At 38.8% G+C, this 27,042-nt stretch overlaps 1 protein-coding gene across 4 annotated transcripts; it reads left to right on the top strand.

Moving 5' to 3' along the window:
* Positions 1 to 148: 148 nt before the first annotated feature.
* On the top strand, positions 149 to 27,042 carry LOC134183364 (brefeldin A-inhibited guanine nucleotide-exchange protein 1-like). Of its 4 annotated transcripts, XM_062650870.1 has the most exons (35): positions 149 to 350; positions 2,540 to 2,579; positions 2,633 to 2,765; positions 3,793 to 3,939; positions 4,462 to 4,641; positions 5,547 to 5,864; positions 6,176 to 6,381; positions 7,353 to 7,587; positions 7,959 to 8,055; positions 8,118 to 8,670; positions 8,723 to 8,834; positions 8,927 to 8,961; positions 9,017 to 9,187; positions 9,244 to 9,328; positions 9,830 to 10,004; positions 11,545 to 11,696; positions 11,753 to 11,881; positions 11,938 to 12,096; positions 14,966 to 15,095; positions 16,591 to 16,684; positions 16,747 to 16,787; positions 18,112 to 18,281; positions 18,773 to 18,924; positions 19,991 to 20,151; positions 21,533 to 21,693; positions 21,755 to 21,882; positions 21,941 to 22,112; positions 23,283 to 23,418; positions 24,020 to 24,301; positions 24,359 to 24,583; positions 25,602 to 25,747; positions 25,805 to 25,964; positions 26,414 to 26,543; positions 26,606 to 26,723; positions 26,779 to 27,042. In XM_062650870.1, exons 1-35 carry the CDS (start codon positions 227 to 229, stop codon positions 26,923 to 26,925), a joined length of 5,604 nt encoding a protein of 1,867 aa, XP_062506854.1. In that variant the 5' UTR covers positions 149 to 226; the 3' UTR covers positions 26,926 to 27,042. The 4 variants fall into 4 exon arrangements, with proteins under 4 accessions (XP_062506854.1, XP_062506853.1, XP_062506852.1 ...); XM_062650869.1 differs by having other exon boundaries at positions 21,941 to 22,070; positions 24,020 to 24,583; XM_062650868.1 differs by having other exon boundaries at positions 24,020 to 24,583.

The following is a 27,042-nucleotide window of genomic DNA, read 5'->3' as shown; positions in this document are numbered from 1 at the left end:
CCATGCTATAATTTCAAGAGTCATTGTCTCGTTATGCAAGAAAAATCGTTATAAAGGTCTAATTTACAAATCTCGCATCGCTTAATATTGATTATCAAACAAGCTGCTAACCACGTGATTACTACGCATGCGCAGTTGAGCGAATCGATCCTTACGTTATCGTTCTTTCACAGCAGCTGAGTTTAGTCGTAGAGAAGGTCATGCACTCTGTTGGAGTTTCTAGAAGATGAACAAAGACTCCAACACTGAGCACATGTTTCTGAAACGCGCGTTGGAGAAGATTCTCGCCGACAAAGAAACGAGGAGGTCTCATAATGCACAGCTGCGGAAAGCGTGTACTGCAGTATTAGGTAAGTCATACTACTAATATGGAGGGGCCCTTTGTACAAACAAGGCGTGGCTAGTATGTAATGCTGTGATGACATACTGCAGTGATGCAGCCAGGATAATTTCCATTTGATTTAGATACATATATATATATATATATATATATATATATATATATATATATATATATATATATATATATATATATGTATTTCTAAATTACGGTAAGTTTAGTGTTTGTATGCTCTTGATAACAAATTGGAAATGTACGTAATATGTCTGTACTGTATGTGTATATATACAGATCAAAGGAAACACAGCATGCAAATAGAACTAATTAGAGGGACATACCATAATCAGTGTTTGAAAAATTTATGGCAGATGTAGTTGTAATATTGGCAACCTTGCAAAATTTTTAGTCGTCAAGGATTATAAGACTTTTAATGAATATTTCATGATTGATACTAATTGTTCTGGCAAGTAAGACTTCATAGGTGTCAATATCAGTCTGACTTGAGTAAGTCCACTATTATACTCTACAGCATAAAACGAAAATTTATTGAGTAACTTTACTAAGTTTAGTCGTCATGATGGCAACCTTGCTGGAATAATTGGTCACCACATGAACTCAGTTAGTCATCTAATCACAACTTGATGACCACTTTTGGACACTGATATCAATGAGGTACTATCTGGAAACAGCTATGTGTACTTAATTAAATCAAAGCTGTCCAACTGTCTATGTCTTGGTGACGTCAAATCACTGTAGCATATTTTTCTATTGATCTGCAATTTTCTGTGAATATACAGAAGGTCAGCATGCAGTTGACAGAATTACTTGCTGCACTTTGAACTGTTCCAAGAACTCTCTTGATGATTGTTTTATGTCTGTTTTAACGTTTAAGTAACTGGAAGTAAAAATCTACATTTTAAATATATATAGGTCTAGACTCCAATGTTGGGAGGTAGACATCTGCTGCAAAGTATGGTTTCTAGAAGGGTTAAAGATGTTTGAAAATGAACTTTTATGTTTTCTGTGGTGGCAAAGAAGTAGACCACAGTGACACTTCAGGTACTATTAAAATTAAGCCACATTTACATGGAGGCCGCGGAATTGTGTCTTGGCTCGACCCCGTCCTGTAGTCTTGGGCTTGGGCCTGTTTTGAGTTCATACATCCATAGCCACTATTGCCATCTCAGCTAGATGCACGAGGTTTGAAGTGTGAGTCAATCACATGGTCTGTAAACAATTGCAGGACACAGAAGCATACTATAGACTGATGAAGAGGCGACGGCACTTATGATGACAGCATACAAAACCAGTTTGATGACATGACTAAAATTACTTGAAAAGCACGTGAGATGAGTTCATGATCTTCCGCCATGATTAACTGCATGCACACGCTAGTCAGCGATGGGTGGAGCTATATGATGACCATGGCCCGACCTGGCATTTGAAAGTGTGACGTGCCACCTTGGCCTGAATAATTGTCATGTAAACACACGGTCCTGGGCTCAGCCTGGGTTGGGCCCCGATTTCATAAACTCATGTAAATAGCACTATGTACGTCTCTCTCTCTATGATAAGAATCACATTTCTTTTCATGCTGTACTTGGTGCTATTTGCTAATTGAGTTCTATGTACACAGTGTTTTTTGTCAGATGTTGGGTCAGCTAACTAAGTATAATCCATTGTTGTAGAGTGTTCACCAGGTTTACAATTAATGCACTTTGATTAATGTCAATATCTGTATGTAACTTTTTAGCTGCAGTCTCTTGTGGTCAAACAAAGGATTCTTCATTTCAGCAGATAGGATTGATGTTGGCGTTGTATGTAACACTATACATATTGTTTGTGGTTCATGATACAACTACAAGTGGCATATCCAAGGATTTTTATGACCTTTTAGTTACATAACATGACAGTCATTGTATAGATCATAGAATGTCATATCCCAATTTGTTTAGTGCTGTTTTTCAGGAACCGTGTTATTTCAGAATTAGTGTGCAGCAGTTTAGTTTATTCCTGATGTGCCATCCTGTTGTTGAACTAGTTGTACAGACAGTAGTAGTAAACACACAGATGCTCATTATACTCTATATTTCTTACAATGGTCTGGTTGCACAATAGTAAGCAGCTATTAGGTATAGCTGCTTCAGGTTTAGTGATTATACTGATTTACTGTGTTTCACGATTGCTCTTTATTTTTAGACGATTTGAAATTGAAGAAGAATGAGGAAGATGGCGTTAGGTATATGAAGTGGGTTTATAATGAGCTAACCTGATGTGTGATCTTTTGTAAAGGAAGGACTCTGGGGTTTTGCCTCATCCAGATATAAAGCCCTACGTCAATGCTGATCATTTCTTCTTGCCATTTGAGTTATGTTGTCAAAGTCGTCAACCTCGTCTAGTTGTCACTGCACTTGACTGTTTGCAGGTTAATTAATTAAATCAAAAATGACCTCTGAATGCACAGTTTACTTTAGGCAGCACAATGGTGCAATGGAAACTTGACAAACAGGTAGTGGACAGTGAATTAAACTGATGGTGGATGGTAGCAATGGGGACAGCCAGATAAACAAGTGTTTGCTACACTTAGCTGAGGGAAAGATAACTTGTGACTTTAGCAACTTTAATGGGCCATATCCGCAACTCTACTATTTAAATCAACCACTACTATGTTTGGGTTGTAGTGGGACCCAAAATGCGTTTACCTTTCTTGGTTCCGCTAAGACGTAAATGCTGGTCATTTTCTATCATTCTGTGCTTGGCCAGCCACTGCTCTAGTTCTGCAATGGTGCAGTTTCCAACATTCTTGCCAAACACATCTTGAACGGGTTGCTTTCAAGACATTTGAACATCAATCGGAATGAAACACAAATAGCTATCAAGGGGCTGTGAACAGCTTGATGACAACCGACTGATGGTGCTGTGGTGGCAGGCACAATTTATTCATGCCATGCAACAAACCATAAACGCTGTTTGGAGGGAGCTGGCATGGCTACGTGGTCAGCAGAGTGAATACATGCCAGCCGTCTCGCCGACAGCCATTGACAATGTGACGGGAATGACCACTTGCATGTTTACAACACCTTTATACATCTACGAGAAAATGAGCTGGTGGAGTATGTGAGTGCATGTGCACTGTTCAAACGAGGCAGTTCTCATGATGCAATCTATACCGCAAACCAGATTCTTGCAGATGTATGGTAAACGCATATTTGGTCCCACCGTAACCCAAACATAGTAGGTGTTGATTTAAATGGTAGAGTTGGGGCTATCGCCTATTAAAATGCCACAAGTGAATTTCATATGCAATCTGTTAGTAAACTGTCTGGTAATGTTGATGTGAAACAGAAAGATATTTTCTCTTGTATTGAATATTAAAATTGATGACATACAGACATTCTCATGTGTTGTACTGTTTAATTGACTTTATTAATCAAGATGCCTTTATACTTCAGAAACTAATGGCATATGGTCATCTTATTGGTAACACACCAGATCCAACTCAGCCAGGGAGACTGATCATTGACCGAATTATTGACATGGTGTGTTCCTGTTTCTCTGGAGTGCAAACTGATGACAGTGTTCAATTGCAGATAATAAAGGTGCATACAGTGTGCATGACTTGATTGTTTTTAAAGACATTACTCATGTTATTCAATTGTGTACTCTTTAAGAAAGCAGCAATTGTGACTATAGGTGACTACTCTGTACACATTGAAACATTATAAAGTAACACAGCTATAGAATTGTCTTTACATACTACAGTGGTGTAGTTACACCACAATGAAGAATGTGACATTAAATTCCTGGAGGGCAGATAATTGGCAAACATCTACTTACTATATTATGATTTGACTCAGAATTTGCAGGTTGCAATGATATTGAAAAAAGTTTCTTTATGTAGTATCAACGGTCTGAAACCTTTACAGCGTATGTTAGTGGAGCAGCATTGAACTTTTATTGATCAATCACTTTGCTTGCTTTCAGCACAGTGTTTTAATTAGTTACCTTATTATCTCATACTTTAGTATGCATACTACCTAACCCCACAGAGTGAGGGCTTACTTGAGCATGCAGTATTATGCCAAACTGTTAAGTTTAGTAGTCGTTGTTCTGTGTTGTAGGGGCTGCTGACTGCTGTCACGTCTGCTGTGTGCGAAGTGCATGAGAGAACTCTCTTGCAAGCCGTTCGAACTACGTACAACATTTACGTGGGCAGTAGAAATTTGATTAATCAAACAACTGCAAAAGCCACTCTCACGCAAATGCTTAATGTCATATTTCAAAGAATGGAATCACAGGCAGTAAGACAGTTTTATTTTACTATTGCAATCTGCACGTGTAGATTTATGTTTTTCTGACAATACAATCATGAATGATAGGAAAGAATTACATACTTTAAATGTACAGCACTATGCTCTTTTCGATATGATTTTTGTTTAATTAATATGTGAACAATAACAAAAATGAGTTCTTGATTGACAAAGGAAATCACGTAGTCGGGTAACAATAATTAGTTAAGACTGATGACTCTTTGATGTGAAGTTTCAGGTTTACTTTGGCATGTGCATTTACTTGGCAGTTTCCAATTTAGGCGAGACTTTACAAAGTTGGAATCCATATATTGTATTTAACAAACAAAATTACAGAATTTGAGAAGCTGCTCAAGTATTGTTTCTATGCTATAACAGACTATGCCCACATTCAAGTTAGCGTTGCACCGATAATCAAATCGGTTATCAGTTATTGGCTGATATAGGCATATCAGTTTTATATCGGAATTGGTAAATCTTGGATAGGTTCACGCCGATAGGTTACGCATGGGTAGTGAGTCCATTAGGGCCACGTGAGTTGCATGCATGTTGGTGAAGAGACAGAAGTCCCCCATTTGGGAGCATATTGAGGTGGCTGTGGACTTAGGATTCGTGTGCTGCAAGGCTTGTAAAACATGAACATCAGGGAATATCTATAAAATATTATACCGGATATCAGTATTGGCTTTTTTCTTGGATAACAATTATCGGTATAGCGGCCAGATACCCTTATTGATCACAACTCTAATTTGACTTCTTATACATCTTGAGAATTAACATTTTGTCACAAAATTTTAGTATTCTGTGAAAGTTTAGATCATGCTTAGCTGTATGTTATTTAGACAATGATTGTAGTTTATTGGATTATAGTTTTAATTTTAAAACTTGGGTTTTAGGTTGTTGAGCAACAAAGGCATCGTTTGGGTGCAGAATTAAAGGTTGATGTTGAGAGGAGTCCAACTCCATCCAGTAGCCAGATGAGTGACACAACAGAAATTCCTCCACTGTCTTCTGTAACTGGTCAGGGAAATGACGGGTCTGAGTCAGTTGATTTGAATGTGGAAGCATCGTCTACTGGTGGTGATTTTCCAGTTGTCACAGTGCAGAGAGATGATGATGATGAAGTATTGAAAGAAACAGCAAGACAACTTGTCAATCATGTGTTACATCAATCGTTGGCTGAGATGCAGCTGCAGTCGGAAAGTGTCAGCGAAGTACGTATGTAGAGTGTACATTGTTTGTCAGGCTGACAAAAGCAAAGAGATTGTTCCAAACACTTTTGTGGCAGTAGCATGTACACCAGTTAATCTCTCTATTAATTAATTAATCTAAGACTTCTATGCTTTGGGCATACTATATTTATTACATATATTTAATTATATAGTAATACACTGTATTAGTAGCAGTGTGCTTATGGAGGTACTGTACATCAAGTAAACTTTAATTAGATTGCTCGAAGGTTACATAATACTTGCACAAGACAATATGTTTGAGCTTATGCAATCATTACGTGTTTTGTCTGCAGGATATTGAAATAGAATCTCAACTGAGTGATGAGAGTCACATGGATGATTTGCCTGAAACATCAACTTATCAGATGCAGGGTGCCACTTTGGCACAAGGGGGAGCTATCAAGTTCTCTCATGTGTTGCAGAAGGATGCATTTCTTGTCTTTCGGTCTCTATGTAAACTGTCTATGATGCCAGTAGTGGAAGCACAAACTGATCCAAAGTATGTATGGTGTGTGTGACACAGAACTTTTTGTGGAAACGTATGCTTACAGTAACTGTTATTACTGATTTATCAGGAGAGTTATCGTGCAGTGCAATTATTACCCTTAAATATATTAGAAATTAACTCACACTCAACTGCCCTTGCATTGAGTCGTCTTTGATATATAGCTTCGTTTAAGTTTGTGGAAATGTTTGCTTCTGTATTCAATTGGCTGCTGTATTTTATGGTTGTTGGTTAGGAACTGTGAGGGAGATGCTGCTTTGTATTGACAATGTGTGCTGGGGGTGTAGTACGTGTGTGTCATGACAAGCGTTTATTAAGACTTTAGCTCTAACATGTGTCCAGTATGAGGCGCTTTGATGTTAATACATCTCAAATTTGATTTAAAGGCAAATATATCGTCACTCTACTAAAAGACCTGAAATGTGCATGATTTTTGGAAATCTGTAGGTTCAACTAAACGTTTGCTGTTTAGATAGTTTGTTCTATGAAAATAGTTAGGCCAGACCAATTAATTAAAGGTAATGACCACATGCTGTTTGGAGGATGTCCAGTTCTTATTGTACTGCCTACAAGCCTTTATGATAACAAAGCAGACACTAAAATAAATGACTCGGATACCTGGTGAAACACAAAAACAGTCCTTGGACCACAAGCACTTAACACCTACGGAGTGAGCAATACATACGCACATTGTAGGATGTATGTATACGAAACCTTTCTACATCAAGCATGCACACCAATATGTTATTTCTGCCTTGGTCAAACTCAAAACTTGAAGGCGAATTCAAGCACAAGAAATTCAATTGGTGTATTCTGGCAGTAAATATAACTTAGTTACGTTATTTTGGTTTTTGTCATTGTGTTATTCAGTTGAGGTTGAATAATGTGGTGTTCATGTCCAGTTTAGGCACTCAAGAGTTGCAGTTTAAGTGAAATGTGCTATCTGGTGTTTGATTGATTTTTAGATCTCACGAATTGCGATCAAAAATTCTGTCTCTGGAGTTGCTGCTTACAATTCTACAAAATGCTGGTCCTGTATTCTTGACACATGACATGTTTGTTTGTGCTATCAAGCAATACTTATGCGTGGCTTTGTCAAAGAATGGTGTATCTCCTATACCTCGAGTGTTTGAACTGTCACTTGCTATTTTCTTACAACTGTTGGCTTCATTTAAAGTTCATCTTAAGATGCAGATTGAAGTAAGTCGTTTGTGATGAATTGTCTGTTCTAAACACCATAGTATCAATAACTTTCTGCCATCATAATGTTAATACTCAGTGGATTAGTTGTGGCATTTGACTGTTACTAAATTATATTATTGGAATTAAGAGCATATAGTAGTAGAATGGACATGTCTACAGGTTTCTTTGTCTTGCTAATAAATGATGCAGCTATTAAACAGAATTACTGAATGAAGAGATTGTTATTATGAGAGTTAATTAAGTTAGCATGTGATAAGGTGATGTCCTTACTTTATAGTGGCATCACTTTAGTTTCCTTGAATGTTTTGAACTTGAAACATGTTATTCTGATTTGTGCATAGCTGTTTAATGTTTGGGTGTTTTTGAAGGTTTTCTTTAAGGAGATTTTCTTAAATATTTTGAATACTGGGTCAAGTTCACAGCACAAGTGGATGGTGTTGGAAGCGTTGTCTAGAATTTGTGCAGGCACTTCTTCTTCAAACAGTGTTGTTTTTTGTTTATAATGTATAATGGTTTCATTTGTTCAGATGCACAGTGTGTTGTTGATATCTATTTGAACTATGACTGTGACTTGTCTTTGGCAAACATTTTTGAACATCTTATCAACTGTCTGTCTCGTATGTCACAGAGTAATCTACGGCACTCTCAGCATCATGGAGAATCTGTAGAGTCTTCAGTTACCGAACGCATGATGCAAGTAAAAGCTGTTGAATGTCTTGTGTCAGTTTTGAAGTGCATGGTAGAATGGAGCAAAGATATCTATGTCAATCCTAATACAACTGGCATGATGGCTACAACAATTGAAACAACTACTCAGTCATCACAAAATGTTGCATCTAATCAGGCTACTGGCACATCAGATTCTCATCTCTCGGTTGATGAGGGTGACAGTGGAATGTCAGGATCTGGACCATCTACACCACATACACATCGGAGAATGACAAGCTTAGCTGGCAGTTCATTTGGTGAAGGAGAAGATCTTGGTGGTTCTAATCCTTCTCTTCGTGCTGCTTTGGATGCTCCAGAAGAGTTTGCAGAGAGAAAGCAAAGGAAGGACATTATTGAGCAAGGGATAGCTTTGTATGTGTTAAGCATGCTTTTAGAAGGACTTTGTTATATCATTACCTGACAGGTTTGCAAAGAAGCCAAAGAAAGGTGTCAAGTTTCTTCAGGAGAAAGGAGTTCTTGGCAAAGATCCAATAGATGTTGCAAAGTTTTTTCAGTCTGACAGTCGTCTTGACACGGTGAGACTGCTGTGGCAATCACTAAATTAGTGATTGGTTTACATGATTGAATTTATTTGTTTCTGATCTCATGGTTGTCTTTTGTTTTATAGACGCAAATAGGCGAGTATATTGGTGAAAATGAAAAGTGGGTTGAAGATGTGTATCTATGTTTGTTTAAAGTGTAATTTGGTGTCTTATAGATACTGTATTGATGTGATGTATGCATACACGGATCTAATAGATTTCACAGGAATGGGTTTTGTTGCTGCCATACGTCGTTTTCTCTCAGGATTCCGACTTCCTGGTGAGGCTCAAAAGATTGACAGGCTGATGGAAAAATTTGCCAGTCGATATTTTGTGACAAATCTAAGGTATAGAGTAGTGCTTGTTTCGTGTGTTAACTATGGTTAATGTTAATTCAATATAGCTCTGGTGTGTTTGCAAGTGCTGATGCTGCATATGTGTTAGCATACTCTATCATCATGCTTACAACTGATCTCCACAGTGTGAAGGTGTGTGTGTGTGTGTGTGTGTGTGTGTGTGTGTGTGTGTGTGTGTGTGTGTGTGTGTGTGTGTGCAGATTTTGTGTGTCTGCTATAGCTCAGTTGGTTAGAGAGTCATCCAATATATAGAGTGTGTACATTCAGGACCATCAGGGTTGCAAGTTTAGTCACAGTGGCTTTTGACTGCATGAAAGTCTATTAGCACTGTGGTCCGGGTGCCCACACCACAGTGGCATTGCAGCAGTCAGAGCTCCTGCGAGTACCTGGCGAGGCTCCAGGAGATTGCTTAGCATGGCCCATAGCTCCTGCGTAGAGCACAGGAACTCAGCCATCTGGCTGGGGGCATGATCGTAACGTCATCTCTTTATCCATTTGCCATTTTTTGCCATTTGTGTGGCATACATTCATGTGCTGTTTGTGTCTGTTTGTCTCTTTGCTTGTTGGTGTATACATGATGGTTGTTAATGAATTATATTATGTATGTAATTCAAGTGAGAATGTAATGTACAGGTGAAAACTAAAATGACCAAGGAACAATACATAAAAATGAATCGTGGCATTAACGACAGCAAGGATCTTCCCAAAGAGTATCTGGAGAGAATTTATGATGAAATAGCACAGAGTGAGCTGAAAATGAAGCCAACAGCATCCAGAACAACAGGACAGAAGAGTGGAACAATGACATGTCAGTAAATCGTATTATGATATCTAATATAAGGATGTATCACTAACTATTCATAACTAAGCATTTGCCTGACTTTGCCTACCAATACATTTCCTAGATGGTGTAAATGACATAGTCACATCTGTCTTTGAGACATTTTAGGTAGTATTTCTGTATTTCTTACCAGATCCCATGCATTGCATGCATTTAGTGTGCATGCAAATATCGTATTTCCTCGAAAGAATGCTGCCCTTGAATAACCCCCTGGGGTTTCGCTACTAACGGGAATGAATGCTGCAGGGTAGGCTATTGATATTTATTATGCATACCGCACACATGCTTGACAAGTGCCTGAATCATCTGATCGCACAGCTGAAGAGTAGGGACCCAAGAAGTGTTCATATAAGGCTGCCTTCAAACTCATAGTAGTACAGTACGCATGGCACTTTGGGAACAGGCAAGCAGGATGAGACCATAGGGTACGTATAGACAAACACCGAGTGGCAAATGAAGACAGCAGACAAGATGCAGCAAGGAGGGAGAAAGATCAGGCTACAGCCAGCTGGGCATAGTGTGCATGTGGTACTGTAAATGAATGTCGCCCTTAACAGAATGCCGTAGGGTGTGGCCTAGCCAAATAAATTAAAGCTGTGGTGTTCTTTCGAGGAAATACAGTAGTCATAGTTTTTAGTTAAAGCGTGTCTCAATACAGAAATTGAGATACGACAGGATTCTATTGAATTTAATATTGGTGAATTAGACCTGCTGACAAGCTTATTGAACTTGCCGATTTTTTGTAGCTAATATATAGACAGCTGGTGAAAGCACAGTTTGGTATCAGGACATGTTGATGTAGCTAATACCTTTAGTTGGTTGGAAACCTAGGGTAGATGTATTATCACCTGAGGCATGAAACAGTAGGGTACAGTAGCATAGCACGGTCACGTGACATACGATTGACTCGCCAACTCGTTCCGCCTACTTTGTAACACGTTACCAAATAAATAATGAAACCTATTTCTTAACTAGTAATACCCCTACAGTACCATGCATAGTTTACTAAAATACCACTGTTCTCTAAAGATTAGATTGCAATTACTAGAACAAACCACACATTGTTAGCTCAGTGTACATTCAATTGGCTATAGTTTGTAGTTGCTATTAAAGTGTTATCCATGTATGGTTTGCACAGCCAGAAATGTGAATAACAGCTAGTGTATTTGCTGTTGACATTGGTTACTTCATACAGTATAGCGTTGCAAGCGATTGACTATGCAGTTGTAAGTGACTGACCGTGCAGTTCAGATGCTTGATCCATACACATCACAGTGTCTTACTATACACAATATAGTTGTTGTATATTATTTTAGTGGTAGTTATGATGGTCTATACATACATATTGAGTAGCTTTATTCAAACATTTGTAATTATTGTATTCAACAAGCACGTTTTGTTTGAATAATGCCCTTTGGGGTGCTGTTTGATGTGATTTTTGGACAATTGCCATATGGTATGTTACTAATTGTGCTTTTGACTGTTTGAGAATTCTCTCTTTCCACAGCTGGTCAGAGTGAGAAGCAACGTCGTGCTATGTATGCTCTTGAAATGGAGCAAATGGGAGAGACTGTCAAGGCAATGATGGAGGATGTGAGTCGTAGACAGACAAAGTTCACTAGTGCGACACACGTTGAGCACGTCAGACCAATGTTTTCTGTAAGAATTTGTGTTTAGTGTAGTCTGGTTTGCTCTGTTGACACTGTTTGCTGTAGGCCTGTTGGACTCCTGTTCTTGCCGCATTTAGTGTCACTTTGAGAGAAACAAATGATGACGACCTTGTTCATCTCTGTTTGGATGGCTTTCGTTGTGCCATTCGGATAAGCTGTGTGTTTGGATTACAGGTGAGCGTTTATCAAAGTTTTATTTCAAGAGTTGAAGAAAGCTTGGTTTCTTGCAGCTGGAACGTAATGCATTTCTTCAGTCAATTAGCAAGTTCACTTTGCTTACCGTGAGTGCTGGTATCACTGAAATGAAGCCAAAGAACATCGAGACTATCAAGACTCTTGTTGCAATTGCTCACACAGATGGCAACTATTTGCAGACATGTTGGCATGATGTAAGGACTGTATGTTTTGTTTTGTTTACTGGTGAATACAGTGGGTTGCCAAAAGTCTTGGTAGGGCTCGCTCTTGACCCATGCAAGTTTGTTTTTTATCCTGTTTGTAAACTCAACATGCTAGAAGAATCTATCCATATACAATTTGCTTTGCTAATACTTAGAAGAGTATTCCTTAGCTTTAATTACAGCAGCAATCCTGCTTTTCATGGATGATACTAAATTTTGAATTAGTGCCATTGGTAGTTTCTGCCACTCATATGTGATTGCCTTTTTCAATTCTTCCTTGCTGGATGGACCCCAAATTCGGTTGCGAACTTTTTCTTTGAGCAATGCCCAAAGGTTTTCTATTGGATTGAGGTCAGGACTTTGAGCCAGCCAAGGTAATGACAGTACTCCCCGATCCTTTTTTCATTTGGTCACAATCTTTGCACGATGGACGGTTGTATAGTCATCTTGCAGAAATGTAGGCTTTCCACTAGCTTCTCGTGTTTTCATGAGAGGGAGAAAATGTTCATTAAGAGTTTTGATGTATTTCTGTCCTGTTACACTACCCTCGATGAGAGCAAGAGGACCGACACCTTCACTTGAAATTGCTCCCCAGATCATCCATGATATCCCTTGCTGGACAGTTCCCACTGTGCACATGGGCAGCCACTCTTACGTAGATTTTCGCCATATGTACACTCAGCCATCACTTCCATTTAGTCTAATCTTGCTCTCATCGGTAAATACAATATTTCCCCACTCCTCTACAGTCATGCCTTTGTGCTCGTGGGCCCACTGTACTCTACGTCTTTTGTTGATGTCGCTAATGAAGGGCTTCTTCCGAGCTGCTCGTCCTCTAGATCCCAGTTCCTTCAATCTTCTTCTAGCTGTTCTTTGACTAAAAGACTTTTGAGACGCTTGGCTCCATTTCTGACAGATGTCCTTGCAAGAAACCCTCCTGCCATCCTTGACGATCTTCTGCAGGTGGTGCAGATCACGGTGTTGCTTTCTGAGGTCTTCCACTTCTGTTCTTGTTAGCTACTGATCCAGTTGTTCTGTACTTCTTTACTATGTTTGCCATTGTGGAAAGTGGCCTCTTTATCCTTTGGGCTGCAGCTGACATTGTCATCCCTGCCTTCACCATCCCAACAATCTGTGATCGCTCTTCAACGGTCAGTTCCTTTCGTCTTGGCATAGTAGCTCAGAAAGACTCCTGTGTTGTCTTCTTGAACTTCAAGAGATGCCTGAATAATCTAAGAACATCATCTTATAGATTGCGTTTCTCATGACGCTTGTGGGTACAATTATGAAGGCAAAGAACTTACGAAATTCACTATTTGCGCACCCTACCAAGACTTTTGGCAACCCACTGTAGTTTTGCGAATCTGTTTCTACCACCTCACTTTAGCATGATAAACCTTTGTGGGGCTAGAGACTGGTCTTAGAGACTTAATAAAGGAAACTATGCTTAGCAGCTGTATGGTAAACCCAGTATGCCGTGTTTAATTAATTACTGGGTTTTTGGCCAAGGAGTCTAAGCTTTGCCATAAAGTGTGATTAGACAAACACGGGTGCTTATTCTATTTTTACTTGCTGCTTCTGAATGAGCAACAAACTTGTATGAATTCTTAAAGAGCTCCATAGTGTTCACTAGTGGTTCGCTACTGGACAAAAACCATACATGTACATGCTTACACCTTTCCTGAAATGGTGAAACTCTGATGTACTGAGAATGAAACTTATCATTTACCTGTTAAGGTACAAGAAACTGTAACACAAACAGAGAAGTGCGTATCACTGAATGAGGTGTAACTTCGTCAGTGTAGAATGATGTGACGTGGTCTAAAGTGTCAATTATTACATTCATCCAGAATAACAATAAATAGAAAGCAATTTCTAACACGTGTGTTGTGGATATCTTGGCTATTTGTGGATGCATTGTGAGTATGGTGTTTGTGGAAACTTAGTAATATGACGTGTTCTAAAGTATTGTTTATTGATGTTCTAAAACAAAAGCCAAACTGGTTTGTTTTTATAATCCTAAAGCTTTGTGTAGCGGGCAGGGACAAAATGACAAAATGACAGACAGACTAGTATAAACAGGGGGCAGAGCATACTGTTATTTTGATTCATTAGGTGGTACTCGCTCACGTCACGTATTCCCTATTGTCTCAGGTGTCAAGGAATAGCCCAATACGTGATCCACATACACGACCACAGATGTCCCATGTATATTGGGTGCTGCAATGGTAGTTCTCTGCCGTTTGGAGTTCCTCTTTAATATTTTAGCCTTCCAGTAGTCATCTTTGAATTGATTGATGGCAGTACTGCATGTTGATGTCCATAGAGACCTGTCATTAGCTATTTTTCCCATTGTACAATCTATATGACAAGGTTTCAAGTTCGACTTTAGACCGTCTTTGAATCTTTTCTCTTGACCTTCTGTAGACGTGCTCCCTCCTGTAGTTGTCCGTAGAAACAGCTTTTAGTGTTCTGTCATCATTCATATGAACTGAGTGCCCTGACAAACGAAATTGTGCTGATTGAAGGAATGTCTCGATACCATTCATGTTGCAGATTCTAAGAACTTCTGTATTAGGAACCAAATCTTGCAAGGCTGGTAATAATAGCATGTGCTCTGCATGTAAAGTTGTACTAGGAGGGTATAAAGCCTACTGCTTATACGTTTACAGATGTTTTTGGTAAGTGTAGTTTCAAAGCTCAACCTGCGAACAGTGAAATTGTACCTTGCTTTTGCATAGTAAATAACAGGGAGCTTTTGATTGTTATCAATGCGATGTTTAGTGTGTGTATGTATTGCTTTCATTTCATTGAAAGGATAATTGTATGTTGGTTATGGCACAATATGTTGTTTCATTAGGTACTGAAGGTCATTTCTCAGCTAGAGTTAGCTCAATTGATTGGGACTGGTGTAAGACCGGACTTCATGACAGGAGGTACGAGTTCATCATTTGGCAGAATTATGAGAGTGCCAAAACCTGATGGAGAAGGTAGAAGTTTGTTGAATTAATTTACTAATACTTAGTAATTAATAATGGCTTGAACTTTTATTGCTTTTTTAATGTAAATAATCTAAACGATATTTTCTGAGTAAGATTCCTGAGGTGATAAAGCAGACATGAAACATCTGCCGAGTTAAAGTAGTAACTCTGTATTGTTGCTTGTAAATGTTTTTGCTTAAATGGATGATGGGGTAGGCGTTTTCTGTGTTTGTTATTGCCTTTATATTGGCAAGGTTTCAGCATATGCATTGGAGGTCTACAGTGGCGGATACGGATAGAGACATTGGGGGCACGTGCCCCTTTCAGATGACAGGAAACGCCACATTTATCATATGAAGAACCATGTGTGAGGGTTGCCTCGATGATGACTTCAATTGACTTGATCATGCTGTATATCAGTAAGGATGCTCCACTGCACTACAGCACTGTAATTGACCGTTATACTGCAAAACAGCCAAGAAGAATGCTGCCAGCAAATCCACTTGAAGACCCAGAAAAATAAACTACAGATAGTTAAAAGTTGCCCGCTTTCAGTTTATATTTAGCATGTCAAGGTTGGTATTACATCTAGTAAGCGTCTGAAACGTCTATATATTTTGATGGAGAAACCTGGCTTTGTTCGTGTGCCGAGAAGGTTGTACTCCCTCCCCCCCCCCCCTTCAGTCAAGTCCTGGATTCGCACCTGGTCTCTTGTCTAGTGTGATGGAGAGTGGTTAGGTTGGTGTCTGTCACATGTAAGCTTGATGTGAGCCATAATTTTATTAGCACATGTATATGTGCTCCTGCCTAAATAGTCACCTCAGAGCTGTCTATTTAGACATAAATCAGTTTTTCTTAGTTTAGAATGTTTAGTACCCTTAGGGCGCATTTCCACTAGTGCCTAAACCAGTTTACCAGGTGGTTTAAGCTAAACTGGTTTAAGAATTGACCTGTTTCCACCTGCACTAAACCAGTTATATATTAAACCTAAACCGCTTTCTTAAACCTACTTTGAAGTAGGTTTAGCAAAGTGGTTTAGGTTTAACTGTCACGTGACAGTAGCACGCTTGTTTAGATGGCTTCTGACAACATTGTTTTGATGATAGTGACTATTTTGTCGGGATAGGATTGCCCTAGAAGATGTAAGGGTCGTTAGCTAGGGAAAAGAAATCAGCAGCTACGGAGAGAGAGAGGACGGTGTCCTTGGTCATCCTCATGCAAATTCCTACTAGCAGATGCTGAATCAGTAACAACCAACAGTTGCCCTGACTCGGTGACAGGCCAGCCCAATACTTCAAATTAAGGCGTTCCTAGACAGTTTGTTTAGCACATCCCGGATGTGCAAGTTCCTAGTGGAAACAGTCTCTTTCTTGAACTGGTTTAGTTTTAAACGCTTTTAAGATAAACTAGTTTAAGGTGCAGCTAGTGGAAACACGGCCCTAGTTGTTTACAGTGGTATGTGTTGTTATGAATTCTAATATAAAACGAGAGTGTAAATTTTTAGTGCATCGAAGCAGCAGCGACTTAAAACGCATAGCAGCCATACAGGAGTCATTGGGAGAAACAAGCTCTCAGAGTGTGGTGGTAGCTGTTGACAGGTACTGTTGAAAATTACATGTTGTTGTTCAGTGTGATGCCTTATAGTTACTATGGCATATAGGATATTTACCGGATCTATGAGGCTTGATGCGGAGGCAATTGGTAAGTTGTGGATGATTTTAATTGTAGTTGTTTTGTTTTGGAAATTTACTACAAGAAAGGTTTTTATGTTAAAGCCAACATTAGTTTTTGCCGTGAAATCAAGAGTTATTCATATCTAAGTTAATTTGATTGCTGGATGAAACCTCTTGTCATGTTCAAGTTAATTGGATGGCTGCAGGATGACAGAATGGATATTTTCCAGCTGTGGTTAAGTAACCATTGCTGTGTTGGGTGTGCTATAGTTTTGAATGATTGTGTTTGAGTTTGAAGCAGTGGTTGGAAATATGTCTGTTGTATGAACTAGGGATGTTTCATATGACACTTCAGCGTGACACAGTTTATGTGTTGGCTTTATAGTTGGCATTTAACTTTAAAAGTTTTAATCACGTGGGTCAAACAATCTGGCTTATACTACGTGAACAGTCTGTTCTAATGTCAATGCACTTGATGTCAAAAGGAGAGCTGTGTGTGTGTCTGTGTCTGTGTCTGTGTCTGTGTCTGTGTGTTAAAGCATATCACCAAAATGGCGTGTTGCAGCTCTACCAAATTTTTCTTACACGTGTCAAACCAATAGTTGTAGACAGTGAAGGCATCATCATTTATAGTTTTCTTGGATGACACAATTTCTTGCTGATTGAACCCGCCTCCTTGTGCTCAAATTTCTCTAGACAGGCACATTGAAATCTCCATCAAATCTGAAATGTCCATTTCTGACTTTGAACGGTACACATAGAACGTGTCATTTATTACCAGCGAGGTGGATAATAGCAATATGTTTTGAGTATGTCCGGGTTCTTTGAGAATACAGCTTATCTTTGTTTGCTTGTGTATTCACGTTGAGTAACTGCCACATTTGCTACACTTCTTCCGTGCAACAGCAGCGACATCTTGGAAGTGGCAACATCCAACAGAACAGGAATGTTGAAATTGTCAAAGTAGCTGCAACTGTTATGTGTGATTTCGTCACACATACCAGCAGCAGGCTATCGGGATTATTGTGTTGTCTCCACTCAAATCTTGCATCCTACAGGGGCCTACATATGGGTGGGAATTTGTGTTGATTTGCCCAGACAAAGAACGGGGAAATCAGCTAGTGCATATTGTGTCAAGAATTTCAACTTAGTTTTATGTTAACTTTCTAACTTTACATCTCCAAGATAACAGATCATACATTGCAATTATGTATTTATGTATTAGCAAGGATGACAGGAGAGTAAGGCAGTTTTTGCTGTACCGTACTTGATTGGTCTGTTCTACCAGCGGCACAGTAGCCTGGGTGTTCAATAAGAAAGTCGTTTGTATGTTGACATTGCTTGTTTTGTAGTTGACTTTGTAGAATGGCTATGTGTTGTGTCAATCGATGAGCTGTCATCACCACAAGGACCTCGCATGTACAGTCTACAGAAGATCGTTGAAATTTCCTATTACAACATGCCACGGATCAGATTAGAATGGTCACGCATTTGGCAGGTGCTGGGAGATCACTTTAACAAGGTATTTAGTTTGTACTGTACTGCTTTGTAACATTAATATCAGATAAGTAATTAAGTTAAGTGGAAAACAATAACCTGTATACAGACTAGTTTTTGTTACCACTTTATGTTTGGGATATTTGTTTTGAGTTTAGGGAGAGACTTCAACGTTTTAATTAGTGAAATCATAGTCTGACATCATATGCTTAATTGTATCAATAATGGGCTATGTTATCACGTAGAGGTGTCATTTCTTGAGCAAGACCCCATCCCATACTTTACCCTGATCCTGATGAACCGCTGGGCTGGAGTCATACTCGTGGAGTATGGTATTAAAACTTAGAAAGAGTTTTCTAAGAGCTACTCTTTATTGTTGGTCAGCTTGTCATGAGATTTAGGATTAAGTTTGTGGGTATGTGTCAGACAAGTTCTGTCTATCCTTGGGTTTGTTGGGTACTATACAGGTGGAGATTTGTTGCATTTAGCATAGTCTAATCTATTTGCTTGTTACAGGTTGGCTGCCATGCAAATGAAGAAGTTGCAATCTTTGCTGTTGATTCACTAAGGCAGTTGGCCATGAAATTTCTAGAGCGAGGAGAGCTTCCAAATTTTCGATTTCAAAAAGACTTTTTGCGGCCATTTGAGCATATTATGAAGAGAAATCGGTATGTATGTAGAAATTATGTTGCCTATTATGGATCAGCAAATGTTTTTAAATGTGCAAGTAATGACATTTGCATACAGTTTTAATATAATTGCTATTCAATGGTAAGGAAGTATTCTTATTTCTAATACTGTTATGTTAGTCTGCGTTTATAATTCAAAAAGTCTTATCGGCTTGTAATAGTTGAGATCTTACTATTATTACTAGGGTAGTTACTTTACATTACCAAAGCCTAATTTTAGCTGAGCCATTAGAAGGAGGACTTGTAAAGTTATGTGACTAAGTGAACAGCATACTCAAAAGCATTATATCACTTTGAGTCTGCATGATTTGTATGTGTGTGTGTGTGTGGTGTGTGTGTGTGTGTGTGTGTGTGTGTGTGTGTGTGTGTGCGTGCGCGCGTGCGTGTGGTCTCTGTAGCTTAATCGTTAGAGAGTCACACTGGGGAGTGGAAACATCTGGGACCTTCGGGTCATGAGTTCAAAAGTCCTGGATGAGCACAGGCGTAATCCCTTTGGGCAAAGAACTCACACACAATTGCCTCTCTCAACTCAGGAGTATAATAAGTACCTGGTTTTTGACTGGTGACAGTAACGACCACTTGCTGTAACTTAAACCATCAACCACTGAGGTCCTGGTGGGACTTTGGGTGCCCACACCTTAGTTGGCATCATAAGTCGATGCTCTTACGAGACTTGACCTGGTCCTAGGAGATTGCTAGTGCAAGCCCATCATTCTTCTGACTAGTGCACAGGAGCCCAGCCATAAGGCTGGAGGCGTGACCTTGAAAGGACAGCTCCTGATGCTTTAATATCATTTATCATGTATGTGTGTGGGTGTGCTGCAAATGGGTATAGAGTCATTTGGGACACTGATATATGTGTCTTGTTCTTGATAAGTTGTGTTTTAAAAATACACATTAGGCACATACATGTATACTGATCTTACACATTTATATGCTACACCATTAGAGATAACAATGATAACGAGTTGTCTTCTTTATTGAACTTTGAAGTTTTATAAATAAAATTATGTGTTCACTTGAGTGATTCTCATAATCGTTATAGGTCACCAACAATTCGGGATATGGTTGTACGTTGCGTAGCACAAATGGTTCATTCCCAAGCTACCAACATCAAATCAGGGTGGAAGAATATTTTCTCTGTATTCCATTTGGCTGCTTCTGACCTTGATGAAGGAATTGTAGAGCTGGCATTTCAAACTACAGGTTTGACCTATGCTTTTGTTTTTGGTAATATGAGGACATACTGTACATAGTGTTTGCCCGTTATGCTGTCACAAAGTGATTTTTAACCACACGAATCAAGATGGAGCACTCAATGGTGTTGACAAAAGCAGTCATCCTGCAGATTGAGTAAAGAGACTGGCATTACAGCTTGCATTGATATAAGGATGTAGTTTTTGCAAATTGTTACATTGCACTCATTTAAACATCTCTAATCTGGGGAGTGGGATCAGCCACTGCCCGGATTACAGAAATGTTCGGAAGATAGAAAGAAACAACAAACAGTATTCTTGGAATTCAGACTATTTTGATGTAAAGGTCTGATAGTTTAGTTCTACATACAGTATGCGTTTACAGTACACAGTTGTACTACTCTGTAATGTATAGGTACTTTGTACTACAGTTATGTACTCATATAAGCGAAATTGCAACAATTGAAACTTGAATTGCACCGCTTGTACGTCTTTCTATGAAGAGTAAAACAGGTGCCACAACAGCAAAGTTGATATAAAAATTCACACACAACTTTTAGTTAGTTTACCTGCTACATAGACTGAGGAAATATGCGTGTTTATACAGAGTTTTTCTCTCCGAATGCCTACCCTTAGAGTCCCAAGGCCTCGTACACACTGGTAAAGGTGCCCGGATCTTGGAGGTCCAGATTAGGGAGGTTCGAGTGTACTACTACTTTTGAAACCATTGTTTGTTTGCCACACTTCTAGAGTGATTCAAGAGGACAATTAGTTACGTTTTGCATAATTCAAAGTGTACACAGTTTGTCATTAGCTGTTGATTGCATGAGCATCACATGCTGTATGATCAAAATTGTTTGTGTTCTTTCTGCTGAGGTTGATGTTGTCAAATATCATAATTAAAGCTTACAATCCCTAGTCACAGGAGACTTTGAAGAAGTGACGTGACTTAATGAGAGGCATACAGTAACAGGAAACAAATGTGTGGTTATGTGACTAGCTATTGTGATGCTTGTCAAAGGATGGGGTGGCTTATGTTTTGTATTTTGGAGTGAGTTTGTAAGTCTCGTTTCCTACTAGGCAATGCAGTTGTCGACTACTTTCAGTGTTACAATAAGGCAACAGAACAACATAGGTTGCAATGCTTTTTAGATGGATCAAATATCAAAGTCAAAGTCTGATTAGATCTTTTGGTTACCTGGCAGCTGCAGTGGCATGTTGGTGCAGTGCCTTAGGGTAGCAGTGTAGCTATAAACGCTTGAAGTGACATGCTAGCAGAAACACGCGATTATACCATACTAGTAGTTAGTATAGCATGCAGTAGGTGCTTATATTTGTTTGCTGTTTGTTTCTTATTTGTGTTGTGATTGTTGTGTTTATTCTTGTTGTAGCCACAATATTTGAACAATATTTTGCTGCAACTATCGACTCATTTCAAGATGCTGTGAAATGCTTGTCAGAGTTCGCATGCAATGCTGCCTTTCCTGACACCAGCATGGAAGCTATACGACTGATTAGACATTGTGCTAAACATGTTGCGGATGCACCGCAGGTAGGTACATGACTGATATTTTGGTTTCAGGTGGTTCTAATTGATGCATTGTTTGCTTTAGATGTTTAGGGAATATGGTGCTGAAGAGAATGTAAATGAGGACGACCGAGTTTGGGTAAAAGGCTGGTTTCCAGTTTTGTTTGAACTTTCTTGTGTGATCAATAGGTGCAAGCTGGATGTTCGGACAAGGTGATAAGATGCAGTGTTGTGTTCATGTATTTGATGATTGTTCATTCTTACCTTGCAGAGGTTTGACAGTTATGTTCGAAGTCATGAAAACGTACGGCAGCACATTCTTGCAGCATTGGTGGCGTGATCTGTTTCGTGTTGTTTTTCGTATCTTTGACAACATGAAACTACCTGAGCAGCAGCAGGAGGCAAGAAAATGCACGCAGGATATGTTAGCCCACACAATTGAAGTTAGTTGGTGGTGGTACTACAGAATTTATGTTCAATTTGAAACCGAGTGTTTGCATTGTAAATCTATTCACTTAACACTATATTCGATCTACTAGTTTATTGAATGTCTCCATCACATTTGGCAACTCTTACATAAAGGGCATTGGTTGATGATTTTTAGAGGCACTCAGTGACCTTTTGGTTGTCTCTCTTGGGCTGATTATTTTATTGAATTTACAATCATGTAGTTTTGCTCATGCTTGCCATTTCAGTATTGAAATGAAAGCATCTTATTAAGTTATTTAATCCATTGAATGAAGCATGTATAGTTTTTAGTAAGAACTGATCTTTTGACTTTTTTTTATCTGAAAATCACATTGGTTTGTTGTGAATTGTGCAATCACAGGTGTTTGGCAAGTTTGTACACTGTAATACTATTACTGTAGTACTTATTTGCACAGACTGGTTACATGAAATTCCCTGAAGTATAGTCTCAAGATATACAAAAGCTGAAGCAGTTGCTTCAGGGTTATACACTCCACTAAGTGTAGCTTTGCTGCCTGTCATTTATTGTGAGTGTGACCAGTCATTTATATAAGTGTTCATGAATCAACAGATAGTGATTTGTATAGAAATTTGAAGTCTGTTTGGCATCATCTAAATGTTGAGTGTGCAATCTGAGACAGAGTGTAATTGTGATTATATGCTTGTAGCAACTGATTCACTAAGTAGTATGGAACATGATAATAGATACGATAACATACAATCTTTACAAATCCAAAATGTCTATGAGGCAGTTAAACATTTTGAAACTTCGATTTTGAATGTGCTGCAGAATTTAACAGTGTTTACTAAGTTACCCTTGTCTTTCTCAACAACCATCTTTTGTGAAGTTGGAAATTTTTGAATTTGGTGAACTATTTGTTTGAAGTAAGCATCAGTATTTTCTTTGCTGTAGTAGCTAGAGCAGCTAGTGTAGGAGACAGGTGAACATATCTGCTATTATAGCACAAACTGGAGCACATGTCGTGTTCACACAACTGCGTATTTGCAGCAAATGTGTATGTGTATGTCTTGATTGCTGCTAATAAGTAATGTAATTTGTGAGTTGTATTTTTGGAGTATAATTGCTTCTCAATTTGTATAATAAGTGATAGATGTGTTTGTCATTATGGTCTTGGTGTGTGTAGAAGGCAGAATGGATGACTACCACGTGCAACCATGCACTTTATGCTATTGTGGATGTCTTCACACAATATTTTGACATTCTTTCACCTGTCTTGTTGGATGACATGCTTTCTCAGTTACACTGGTGTGTTCAGCAAGGTATGCTTTATCACTGTTAGTATCTATCTTTGCAGCTTGGTTCTAATTAAAGACTAACATGTGTGAAAATATTAGAACCTCGGCCAAAGTGGGGGCTGGGGGCTTACTGGAGCCATGGAGTAATAATTGAGCGAGTGCGATATTTTATTTAAGTATGGAATTTTTGGAAAATCGTTTTGACAAATTGTAAATCAGTAAAAGTTCGTAATGCCCTGAAATACAGTGTAAGTAATGAAGGACAAATTGTTTGTTGTTTTATTGAATTAGAATTAGGATCTACCACTAGTTGTTAAGCATGCAGAAATGTGTGACAATTCGCCTATCCCTGTTACTGTCAATGCTATTGTTTGGCTAAAACTGCAATGTCTGAATAGGTCCAAACTCTCATTAAACTGAGATCTTCATTAAGGTTAACATTTATTATTAGTATTTCATTATTCTATTGTGATTACAGATACACCGTTGCATGTAGAGGTGCTTTTTGATAATTGCATTATGCAGCATTGTGATGATGCCAACTTATTTCAACTGTTTGCTGTCCAAGTGTTGAGGGCTTATTAGGCCACTGAGTCGTGTTTATAGTTTTTGTCATTGTCAATAGATAACGAGCAACTGGCTCGTTCTGGAACTAACTGTTTGGAGAACTTGGTTATTTCAAATGGGCCCAAGTTTAACTCTTCTACATGGGACAATATTTGTACTGCCATACGTCATGTGTTTGTAACAACTCTGCCTCATGAACTTCTGACATGGACACCGGTTGCATCACATAGCAGCACTGAGACCGAAGTACAAGAGTCAACTGGATCAACAAAATCAGAGTCATCTGCTGCAGCTGCCAATTTTGGATCTAAGAGTGAACAGACGTTACTTCCAGATCCAGGTACAGTGCAGCAAGAACAAATGATAGGTATTAAAAAAGACAACAGTGCTCTACTAGCTGCAAATGGGAAAGAAATGAATCCAGAGGTTAAAGAAGCCACACGGTATGGTTGTTTGTCTGACGTTGAACAAATGGAAATGAGAACTGTTGACGAAAGGGAGCCTACAGGTCGTGTAATGCAAGAAGACTTTTGTGATGAAAGGATCAAAGGTACTGATAAGGAGCTGAAGTCATCAGATGATGTAGTGGCAGAACCTATTTTCAAGAAGCAAAGACCAAGTAGTAAGCTTCCATTGGCTTTACTGAATCTATGTTTGTTGTTGTTGTTGTTGTTGTTGTTGTTGTATTGAAATGTGTTACGTGTTGTTGTTTTTGTCAAATTTGTTTGCTGTTTATGCCTGCATGGCAGATAGGGCCAACACAGTTTGTTGAAAGGCATGAACCATAGTAGCACAACTTTATTAGGACTTGTGAGAAACATGCTCTAATAGGGGACAAAGAGTGTGGCTAAGGTATGTATGTTACACTAGAGCAATCACAAAGTCAAGTCAAGTACCTGTTATGATGTAACTTGTTATGAAGCTAATGCTATGTCAAACAATGAAGAGACTGGAGCGTGATCTGCAGTCATAGTGAGGTTTCAGGAACTTTCAGTTGTAGGAGCAGCATGTGAATGACAGATGCCATTGGTACATGTTAAAGAACTCCTTAGGTAGGCAGCTGGCAGTTTGGCTGAAAAGAACAGAGTGAGCGACAAATTTTGAACAGTACATGAGCAGCATAGTGTGCAGATGCACTATGTAGTTAAATTAAGCAAATCAACAGTAGTCTCATACTAATAGAGCTGCTTCTGCTGCTGTTGCTGCTGCTATCATTGTCAATGCCACCACTGCCACCTCTGCTGCTGCGGCTGCTTATGCTTCTGGCACTGCAAATGAGATAGCCTGTTTGCTTGATGTACTAGAGATACTAGTGTTGTTTAGCCACTCTAGTACCTTTAGTATAGTATAGCATCATAGTGCTATATGTGGTGGTTGTTTAAAATTTTGTTCATTTGCAACAGAAGCCTGTCTGTTGTTAGAACAGTGCATTACTGATTGTGTTTATTGAGATTCGTGAGAGTCCAGGATGTATCTGTTTGTTCAAGTTGGTGATCACGATTGGATTGATTTTATAGTTTGATAACTGCAAAGCATTTGTTTTAGTGTGTGTGAAGTGTATTTGTGTTATTTATTTATGTATTTATTTATTTATATTTATTTTTAATATGAGATATTGCTAACTAAACATTGTGTAATAGGTACAATGACTGCTCACCAAAGTCTGTTTTCTGTGTTGTTGATCCGATGTGTTGTCCAATTGGAGCTTATTCAAACCATTGACAATGTTTTATTTTTCCCCACAACAAGTCGAAAAGATGATGAATACAATCTAGCCTTTGCTAATGTAAGTGAACAAATTATAGATTGAACATTCATCTATTTTGAATAGTGGTTGGCATAGGATGAAGTTTGTAGTGAAGTTCTTCTACCAGAGCAAGCTATGTATGGGAAACTGAACGCACAACAACTGTTCTCCTTGTTGCAATGTCTCATAGACTCACATCGCTTTGCCAAGCAATTCAACTCAAGCAATGAACAGAGAACTGTGTTGTGGAAAGCAGGTAATAAAAATTACAAGGATTTGCATTGTAAAGATCTAGATGCTATGATTTAAATAATTGAGGAAATATGGTAGGTGTCTGTTGCATTGCTGAGGAATGCTTGTATACACCTGTATTTGTAATGCTAAGATGAATGAGAGGCTCGAATTCAGATGGAATTGATATGCTTTTTGCTACCTCAATTAAAGCATGTCCGTCATGAATCTGTGCAGCAATACTACTATAGAACAGAGAACAGTAGTGTTATGGTATGCTGAACTGTGCTAATCAAAATGTGATGTGCTGTACAACAAAGTGGGTCATTCTGACACCCAAGTGTGGGTGTCCTAATTGCTACACTAATTTTTATGGGCAGGCAGGTGAATGTAGCAACCTAGACATGTAGCAACAACAGGCAGTAGATTTCCTTCTAATAGTTAACTACATTATCTTTGTATGCTTTTATGCAGGCTTTCGTGGAAAATCAAAGCCTAATCTTCTAAAACAGGAGACAACAAGTTTATCTTGTGCTCTTCGTATTCTTTTTCGCATGTATATTGAAACAGATGCCTCTAGTGAGGTTGAAACAACCCTCCTGAAGTGAGTCTACTTGTGATCTTTATATATTACTCATGGTGAATCATAGAGGAATTTCTTGGTAGGCTGTGTGATGAGAGTTTGTGCTACTTTTTTTCACTTACATCCGATGGGCATCGAGAAGCTTGGAGGTCAGTGATTGTGTTGTTATTCACTCAATTGCACAGCCTGCCTGATGATAAGGTAAATCATTTGACCGCATGTAACCATCATTGTCAGTAAATGCAACATATTACAGTTTGTCAAACACGTTGGCGTGTATTATCCAAGTTTCTGTGATCTGGTTGCTCTTGACTTGAAACCCGAGCTTCGGAGCTTGCTGAAAAAGTTACTTGTTCGTGTAGGTTGTCTATTTTCAGTAGTAGCTACTAGTTCCTGCATGTAGAATGGTGTTGCAATGTTACATTGTAGTTGTCACTTTGGTACAGACTATATATTTTCTGGTACACGTTGATTTCACTTGTACTATTGCTGTCTCATTGCCATTAAAAGTAATGTTGTC

Source organism: Corticium candelabrum, chromosome 8 (genome assembly GCF_963422355.1).
Source record: "Corticium candelabrum chromosome 8, ooCorCand1.1, whole genome shotgun sequence".
In the NCBI taxonomy this organism is placed as follows: domain Eukaryota; kingdom Metazoa; phylum Porifera; class Homoscleromorpha; order Homosclerophorida; family Plakinidae; genus Corticium; species Corticium candelabrum.
The sequence above is the reverse complement of the archived record's forward strand: the minus strand, read 5'-3'. Positions and strand labels throughout refer to the sequence as shown.